The sequence below is a fragment of the Capra hircus genome (assembly GCF_001704415.2).
Source record: "Capra hircus breed San Clemente chromosome X unlocalized genomic scaffold, ASM170441v1, whole genome shotgun sequence".
NCBI classification, from domain to species: domain Eukaryota; kingdom Metazoa; phylum Chordata; class Mammalia; order Artiodactyla; family Bovidae; genus Capra; species Capra hircus.
In genome coordinates, this window is record NW_017189516.1 from 57646617 (window position 1) to 57657066 (window position 10450).

Genomic DNA, 10450 nt, shown 5'->3' on the forward strand with positions numbered 1-10450 from the left:
GAAGTAAGTCAGAAAGAGAAATACTAATATCATATATTAATGCATATATAAGGAATCTACAAGAATGGTATAGATAATCTTATTTGCAAAACAGAAATAGAGACACAGATGTAGAGAACAAATTTATGAACACCAAAGGGGAAAAACGTCTTTAAACCCATGGAATAGTAACTCTTTATAGAAAACATCCTACCCAGCCCTACCGTAAAAAACTGAGGATAGAAGAGGAAAGATGACATTTGAACACATCTTGAAATACTCTGAGCCATATTCTGAAATATTTGTAACAATAGAATTGTCTCGCTAAGATGGTGGAGGAATATGATGAGGAGACCACTTTCTCCCCCACAAATTCATCAAAAGAACATTTCAATGCTGAGTAAATTCCACAAAACAACTTCTGAATGCTGGCAGAGGACAGCAGGCACCCAGAAAAGGAGCTCATTCCCTTCAAAAACAGTCCTCTATTTCTCCTTTAATTTTCATTTTTATAACCTACTATTACTTTTCAAAAAAATACCCTATTTTTATTTTTAAAATATATTTATTTATTTATTTGCACCCTATTTTTAAAGCAAACTTCATGTATATATATATTTTTAATAATTCTTGTGACCTTTTTTTTTTCTCTTCTTCTTCTTTTCTTTAATATTGTGTTTTTGAAAATCCAACCTCTACTCTAGATTTCTAATCTTTGCTTTTTGGTATTTGTTATCAATTTTGTACCTTCAAAAACCCAATCTTCAGTACCCATTTTTATGTGAGAGCGAGATTACTGGCTTGACTGCTCTCTCCTCCTTTGGACTCTCCTTTTTCTCCACCAGGTTGCCTCTGTCTCCTCCCACCCCCTTCTCTTCTCTACCCAACTCTGTGAATCTTTGTGTGTTCCAGATGGTGGAGAACACTTAGGGAACTGATTACTGGCTGGATCTGCCTCTCTCCTTTTCATTCACCCCTTTTATCCTCCTGGCCACGTCTGTCTCCTTCTCTCTTCTCAGTATAGCTCCGTGAACATCTCTGAGCGGTCCAGACTGTGGAGCGCACATAAGGAAGTGATTACTGGCTAGCTTGCTCTCTCCTCTTTTGATTCCACCTCATCTCATTCGGGTCACCTCTAACTCCCCCCTCCCTCTTCTCTTCTCCATGTAACTCTGTGAACCTTTCTGGGTGTCCCTCAATGTAGAGAAACTTTTCATCTTTAACCTAGATGTTCTATCAACGGTGCAGTATAGAAGGAGAAGTCTTGAGACTACTGTAAAAAATAAAACTGAAAACCAGAAGCAGGAGGCTTAAGTCCAAATCCGGAGAACATCAGAGAACTCCTGACTCCAGGGAACATTAATCGATAGGAGCACATCAAATGCCTCCATACCTACACTGAAACCAAGCACCACCCAAGGGCCAACAAGTTCCACAGCAAGACATACCATGCAAATTCTCCAGCAACACAGGAACACAGCCCTGAGCTTCAATATACAGGCAGCTCAAAGTTACTCCCAAACCATTGACATCTCATAACTCATTACTGGACACTTCATTGCACTCCAGAGATAAGAAATTCAGCTCCAACCACCAGAACACTGACACAAGCTTCCCTAACCAAGAAACCTTGACAAGCCACTGATACAACCCCACCCACAGCGAGGAAACTCCATAATAAAGAGAACTCCACAAACTGCCAGAATACAGAAAGGCCACTCCAAACGCAGCAATATAAACAAGATGAAGAGACAGAGGAATACCCAGCAGGTAAAGGAACAGGAGAAATGCCCAGCAAACCAAACAAAAGAGGAAGAGATAGGGAATCTACCTGATAAAAGAATTCCAAATAATGATAGTGAAAATGATCCAAAATCTTGAAATTAAAATGGAATCACAGATAAATAGCCTGGAGACAAGGACTGAGAAGATGCAAGAAAGGTTTAACAAGGACCTAGAAGAAATAAAAGAGTCAATATATAATGAATAATGCAATAAATGATATCAGAAACACTCTGAAGGGAACAAAGAGTAGAATAACAGAGGCGGAAGATAGGATTAGTGAAATAGAAGATAGAATGGTAGAGATAAATGAATCAGAGAGGGAAAAAGAAAAATGAATGAAAAGAAATGAGGACAATCTCAGAGACCTCCAAGACAATATGAAACACTCCAACATTTGAATTATAGGAATCTCAGAAGAAGACAAAAAGAAAGACCATGAGAAAATACTTGAGGAGATAATAGTTGAAAACTTCCCTAAAACGGGGAAGGAAATAATCACCCAAGTCCAAGAAACCCAGAGAGTCCCAAACAGGATAAACCCAAGGTGAAACACCCCAAGACACATATTAATCAAATTAACAAAGATCAAACACAAAGAACAAATAACACACAAGGGGATTTCCATAAGGATAACAGCTGATCTTTCAATAGAAACTCTTCAGGCCAGGAAGGAATGGCAGGACATACTTAAAGTGATGAAAGAAAATAACCTACAGCCCAGATTACTGTATCCAACAAGGATCTCATTCAAATATGAAGGAGAAATCAAAAGCTTTACAGACAAGCAAAAGCTGAGAGAATTCAGCACCACCAAACCAGCTCTCCAACAAATGCTAAAGGATCTTCTCTAGACAGGAAACACAGAAAGGGTGTATAAACTTGAACCCAAAACAACAAAGTAAATGGCAATGGGATCATACTTATCAATAATTACCTTAAACATAAATGGGTTGAATGCTCCAACCAAAAGACAATGACTGGCTGAATGGATACAAGAACAAGACCCCTATATATGTTGTCTACAGGAGACCCACCTCAAAACAAGGGACATATACAGACTGAAAGTGAAGGGCTGGAAAAAGATATTCCATGCAAATAGAGACCAAAAGAAAGCAGGAGTAGCAATACTCATATGAGATAAAACAGACTTTAAAACAAAGGCTGTGAAAAGAGACAAAGAAGGCCACTACATAATGATCAAAGGATCAATCCAAGAAGAAGATATAACAATTATAAATATATATGCACCCAACATAGGAGCACTGCAATATGTAAGACAAATGCTAACAAGTATGAAAGGGAAATTAACAATAACACAATAATAGTGGGAGACTTTAATACCCCACTCACACCTATGGATAGATGAAATAAACAGAAAATTAACAAAGAAACACAAACTTTAAATGATACAATAGACCAGTTAGACCTAATTGATTTATCTATAGGACATTTCACCCCAAAACAATGAATTTTACCTTTTTCTCAAGTGCTCACGGAACCTTCTCCAGGATAGATCACATCCTGGGCCATAAATCTAGCCTTGGTAAATTCAAAAAAATTGAAATCATTCCAAGCATCTTTTCCGACCATAATGAGGTAAGGTTAGATCTCAATTACAGGAGAAAAACTATTAAAAATTCCAACATATGGAGGCTGAACAACACGCTTCTGAATAACCAACAAATCACAGAAGAAATAAAAAACAAAATCAAAATATGCATAGAAATGAATGAAAATGAAAACACAACAACCCCAAACCTGTGGGACACTATAAAAGCAGTGCTAAGGGGAAAATTCATAGCAATACAGGCATACCTCAAGAAACAAGAACAAAGTCAAATAAATAACCTAACTCTACACATAAAGCAACTAGAAACGGAAGAAATGGAGAACCCCAGGGTTAGTAGAAGGAAAGAAATCTTTAAAATTAGGGCAGAAATAAATACAAAAGAAACAAAAGAGACCATAGCAAAAATCAACAGAGCCAAAAGCTGGTTCTTTGAAAGGATAAATAAAATTGACAAACCATTAGCCAGACTCATTAAGAAACAAAGGGAAAACATCAAATCAATAAAATTAGAAATGAAAATGGAGAGATCACAACAGACAACACAGAAATACAAAGGATCATATGAGACTGCTGCTGCTGCTGCTAAGTCGCTTCAGTCGTGTCCGACTCTGTGCAACCCCATAGATGGCAGCCCACCAGGCTCCCCCATCCCTGGGATTCTCCAGGCAAGAACACTGGAGTGGGTTGCCATTGCCTTTTCCAATGCATGAAAGGGAAAAGTGAAAGTGACTATCAGCAATTATATGCCAATAAAATGGACAACGTGGAAGAAATGGACAAATTCTTAGAAAAGTACAATTTTCCAAAACTGAACCAGGAAGAAATAGAAAATCTTAACAGACCCATCACAAGCACGGAAATTGAAACTGTAATCAGAAATCTTCCAGCAAACAAAAGCCCAGGTCCAGACGGCTTCACAGCTGAATTCTACCAAAAATTTAGAGAAGAGCTAACACCAATCCTACTCAAACTCTTCCAGAAAATTGCAGAGGAAGGGAAACTTCCAAACTCATTCTATGAGGCCACCATCACCCTAATACCAAAACCTGACAAAGATGCCACACACAAAAAAAGAAAGAAAACTACAGGCCAATATCACTGATGAACATAGATGCAAAAATCCTTAACAAAATTCTAGCAATCAGAATCCAGCAACACATTAAAAAGATCATATACCATGACCAAGTGGGCTTTATCCCAGGGATGCAAGGATTCTTCAATATCCGCAAATCAATGTAATTTACCACATTAACAAATTGAAAAAGAAAAGTCATATGATTATCTCAATAGATGCAGAGAAAACCTTTGACAAAATTCAACATCCATTTGTGATTAAAAACTCTCCAGAAAGCAGGAATAGAAGGAACATACCTCAACATAATAAAAGCTATATATGACAAACCCACAGCAAACATTATCCTCAATGGTGAAAAATTGAAAGCATGTCCCCTAAAGTCAGGAACAAGACAAGGGTGCCCACTTTCACCACTGCTATTCAACATAGTTCTGGAAGTTTTAGCCACAGCAATCAGAGCAGAAAAAGAAATAAAAGGAATCCAAATTGGAAAAGAAGTAAAACTCTCACTTTTTGAAGATGACATGATCCTCTACCTAGAAAACCCTAAAGACTCCAATAGAAAATTACTAGAGCTAATCAATGAATATAGTAAAGTTTCAGGATATAAAATCAACACACAGAAATCCCTTGCATTCCTATACACTAATAATGAGAAAGTAGAAAAAGAAATTAAGGAAACAATTCCATTCACCATTGCAATGAAAAGAACAAAATACTTAGGAATATATCTACCTAAAGAAACTAAAGACCTATATATAGAAAACTATAAAACACTGGTGAAAGAAATCAAAGAGGACACTAATAGATGGAGAACTTTACCATGTTCATGGACCGGAAGAATTAATGTAATGAAAATGAGTATACTACCCAAAGCAATCTACAGATTCAATGCAATCCCTATCAAGCTACCAGCCGTATTTTTCACAGAGCTAGAACAAATAATGTCACAATTTGTATGGAAATACAAAAAACCTTGAATAGCCAAAGCAATCTTGAGAAAGAAGAATGGAACTGGAGGAATCAACCTGCCTGACTTCAGGCTCTACTACAAAGCCACAGTCATCAAGACAGTATGGTACTGGCACAAAGACAGAAATACAGATCAATGGAACAAAATAGAAAGCCCAGAGATAAATCCACACACCTATGGACACCTTATCTTTGACAAAGGAGGCAAGAATACACAATGGATTAAAGACAATCTCTTTAACAAGTGGTGCTAGGAAAACTGGTCAACCACTTGTAAAAGAATGAAACTAGAACACTTTTTTACACCATACACAAAAAACACCAGAAACTATGAAACTCCTAGAGGAGAACATAGGCAAAACACTCTCCAACATAAATCACAGCAGGATCCTCTATGATCTACCTCCCAGAATACTGGAAATAAAAGCAAAAATAAACAAATGGGATCTAATTAAAATTAAAAGCTTCTGCACAACAAAGGAAACTATAAGCAAGGTGAAAAGACAGCCTTCAGAATGGGAGAAAATAATAGCAAATGAAGCAACTGACACACAACTAATCTCAAAAATATACAAGCAACTCGTGCAGCTCAATTCCAGAAAAATAAACAACACAATCAAAAAATGGGCCAAAGAACTAAACAGATATTTCTCCAAAGAAGACATACAGATGGCTAACAAACACATGAAAAGATGCTCAACATCATTCATTATCAGAGAAATGCAAATCAAAACCACAATAAGGTACCATTTCACACCAGTCAGAATGGCTGTGATCCAAAAGTCTACAAGCAATAAATGCTGGAGAGGGTGTGGAGAAAAGGGAACTCTCTTACACTGTGGGTGGGAATGCAAACTAGTACAGTCACTATGGAGAACAGTGTGGAGATTCCTTAAAAAACTGGAAACAGAACTGCCTTATGTATGACCCAGCAATCCCACTGCTGGGCATACACACCAAGGAAACCAGAATTGAAAGAGACACATGTACCCCAATGTTCATCACAGCACTGTTTATAATAGCCAGGACATGGAAGCAACCTAGATGTTCATCAGATGAATGGATAAGAAAGCTGTGGCACATATACACAATGGAGTATTACTCAGCCATTAAAAAGAATACATTTGAATCAGTTCTAATGAGGTGGATGAAACTGGAGCCGATTATACAGAGTGAAGTAAGCCAGAAAGAAAAATACCAATACAGTATACTAACACATATATATGGAATTTAGAAAGGTGGTAACGATAACCCTGTATGCAAGACAGCAAAAGAGACAAAGATGTATAGAACAGACTTTTGACTCTGTGGGAGAGGGAGAGGGTGGGATGATTTGGGAGAATGGTATTAAAACACGTATAATATCATGTAAGAAATGAATCGCCAGTCTAGGTTCAATGCAGGATACAGGATGCTTGGGGCTGGTGCTATGGGATGACCCAGAGAGATGGTATGGGGAGGGAGGTGGGAGGAGGGTTCAGGATAGGGAACTTATGTACACCCGTGGTGGATTCATGTTGATGTATGGCAAAACCAATACAGTATTGTAAAGCAAAATAAAGTTAAAAAATTGTCTTAATTATCTCAATAGAATTAGCAATAGCATTAACTCTGAGATACTAACTTTGAACATGCGAACCTTGGTTCCTCCCATAGCTCTGTCCATCACTTAGAAGTAGTTGTATCTCCATCAAAATCGATTGTCTGATGCGAGTTATCATTTAGATCTCAAGACAAGATAAGAAAAAAGACATTTCTCTTTCAAAGAGAAAATGTAACAGAGTTGAAAAGTGAATGAAAAGGTGCTAATTACTAATAATAGGTTAGTTTTCAAATTGTTCTTTTAACTTCTAAAACTAATGAGTAGAGAAACACTTTGTAATCTCTTTGTAATGGACATCAGTTACTCGGTAAGATTAAAACTCAGAATGATTCTGATTATTTATAAAACTCATACTATAAAACTCATTAGTGCAAAGAAATAACAAAGACTTTCAAAAGAAATACCATTTTTGACATCTTTAAACAGTATCTTTGAGAAGACTGCGGAAATTTACTCCTCAAGGAAGAAGCTCCGTGGATTTAGATAAGTGATACCGGTGACTTTGGTTTTAAAACTTGTCATTTAGTAATCAGTGCAGGCTTCTCTAATAAGTTGCTGATCTGCTCCTTCATGTTTCAACAGCTGGCATTAGGCCAGTGTAAATGTTAAATTGACACCTGGGCTGGCCCTTAAAAATGTCAATGACATTGTTGGAAATGCATATCTGTAGATCTTGTTGGGGTTCCTAGAATCTCCAACCAATAGGCCATCGTTTGGGTTTGTATCTATCAATCAACTGGTCTCTAATGTACAGAAGTCTCAATCCAACCACAGACAAAGAAAAATCCATTTTAATTAGGGAAGCATGAGTTGTACCATCACAAAATTGACAACTCATGTGTTTTTAAAATTACATTTCTTTGGCAGAAATTTTTATTGTTTTGAGTCAATGCATCTAGGCCCCCTCAACTGTGCCAATTACATAAATTCATATCCATGTTTTGAAATAGATGGCATAATATAATATCAAAAAATATCATCTTTCTACCATTATGAGGGATGCAGGCAAACTGTTGAAATTAGCGAGCAACAATATAGAGTGTAAAAAACTCCTGGGCTATCTTCGTATCTTCAAGATTCCTGAGAGATTCCTTCTCCATCCTATTTAGGAAGGACCCAGGAAGCCAGCCCTACAGTCACAAACTGAACTCTGAAGAGAAGTCCTCTCCCCTCTGCAGAGACTAGGAAACCACTGACAACACCCACAGGAGTTTTTCCGGAGCTACTCGCCAGCAGTCCTAACTTAAATGTGCTGGACTATCCAGAAGAGCAAATACTCAATAGCAATCTTGGCAGATGTTTCCATTTTTATAAAAATGATCTCCTATCTCACATGGATCCTTTATTTGCTAATTAGTCCATAGTCCGCTGGGCTGAAACGAACAATGAAGCCTGTGGTATTGAAACATTTTTTCCCCTTGGCCTACAACCTCTGTTCACTTCTATTAGGCTAGGGCCAACTATGCTTTGTGATTTCAAATCTTGTTCACTAATTTCTCATAATTAAGAATATTTCACTTAGATTGGAGAAGAAAACAGAGTGGCCTCTTGCTATTATTAGAGGTGCAATATAAGCACTTTTTTCACACAACTGCAAAAAATCCAGAGCACTATACCCTCTGTGAAAAACAGTTTGGTTATTCTTGGAAAAAATGAACATCTAACTATCATATAATCCAGCAATTCCACTCCCAGGTATATACCCAAAAGAATCAGAAGCAGAGACTCAAACAGATACTTGTGCACTAATGCTCTTGTGTGCATGCTACATCTCTTCAGTAGTGACCGACTCTTTGCGACCCTATGACTGTAGCCCACCAGGCTCCTCTGTCCATGGGATTCTCCAGGCAAGAATCCTGGAGTGGGTTGTCCTGCTCTCCTCCAGGTACTAATGTTCACAGTAGCATTATTCACAAGAGCAAAATGATGGAAACAGCTCAAATGATTGCAGACAAATCAATGTATAAACAAATGGGATCTATCCATACAATTAAATATTGGGTGGGCCAAACACTTCATTTGGATTTTTCAGTAAGATCTGACAGAGAAACACGAACTGTTAGCCAACCCAGTATTACTTGGTCTTAAAGGAATGAAATTCTTAGACATTCTACAACAAGAATGAACCTTGAAAACATTATGCACAGTAAAATAAGCCAGATAAAAAAAGTACAAATATTGTATGAGTTCACTTATATGAGATACCAGTTACTGGGGGGAGGGGGAATAGGGAATTACTGTTTAATGTGGACAGAAGTTTCTGTTGGGGAAGATGGAAAAGATCTGGAAAATGAAAGTGGTGATAGTTGCAAAAGAGTGTGACTATAGTTCATGTCCTTGAATTGTACACCCAGAGGCAGTTAAGATGGTAAATAAAAGTTACCATTATGTTATATGTAACATAACCATTATATATATAACATAAATTAAATAATTGGTATGTAATATATATTTTAGCACAATTGAAAAAAGAAAGAAAAGCACCACAAAATATCCAAAACCTTAACCAATATTAGTGGGAGAAAGTTATAGGACAACCCGTAACACATGTAATCCTCTCTGATGATATTTCTAGTTAGAGAAGAACCAGTAATATTTCTGTCTTAATCATTTCAAGAAGGCTTTCCAAATGACACTCCTCCATGTCAAACTTTATTCACTTGTCTCAGACAATGAATACAACTGGCCTGAGATTCAATAACATACATTTTTGCTCTGGCCCAGGAGGGCCTAAAATGGCATGAGCCCAAGAACAAAGCAACCTCATATCACCAGATATGGAAGGTCCAGGCAATCAGTTGATTGAGTCATGGCCTCCAAGTGCCCAGGAGTCTGCAATTTAAGAATGCTAATTCTATGGAGTCAAGGGTCAAAACAGAAATGTCCCAGAAGGCAAAGTTGGCACCGTTCATGAATGTTGTGTTCAACTTACTTGATGAAGCAGTCTCGGCCATCCCGGTTTGCCGTCATCTCCCATCCATAGGGTGGTACCTGGTTCAAGCCCCAGGTTCCCGAGGGAGGTGGCCAGCCTGAAGACTTCGTCCTGTGGCTGGAGGAAAGAAAAAAATCATTACACCAGACTCTTGGAAATTTCTTCTCTGACAAATTCCAGAAGGGGCACGGGACTGGCTCCTCTCAACTGCGGGCTGTATACTCAGCTGACTACATGAACGGTTAGGACGTTTTTAGGTCATGTACTGGGCTCACATTCTGTCTTTACAGTATCTTGTTAGCTTTTCAAAGCAGCCTTACATATACACATCTTGTTTCACAAGATGGGGAAACGATGAATAGCTCACAAAGATTAAGCAACTGCCCTGAAGACACACAAGCCAATTTTGAACGTTCACACTTTCTATGACACTAGGCACTCCTGGGACCAGATATTAGGATGGACTGACAAACAAACAGCTATCACAACACAGTATAAATGCACACATGAAAATAAATTCCTATTTTTATACAT

General features: G+C 37.8%; 1 protein-coding gene across 1 annotated transcript in view; it reads right to left on the reverse strand.

The window, feature by feature from the left end:
* Positions 1-10152, reverse strand: part of FRMPD4 (FERM and PDZ domain containing 4) — a 206960-nt gene extending 196808 nt beyond the window's left edge. Inside the window, exons 1-2 of the mRNA XM_013976686.2 lie at positions 10148-10152; positions 9917-10033 (exon numbers count right to left, since the gene is read on the reverse strand). Of these exons, the coding sequence (XP_013832140.2) occupies positions 9917-10033; positions 10148-10152 (122 nt within the window). The remainder of the gene's footprint in view (positions 1-9916; positions 10034-10147) is intronic.
* Positions 10153-10450: the final 298 nt, after the last annotated feature.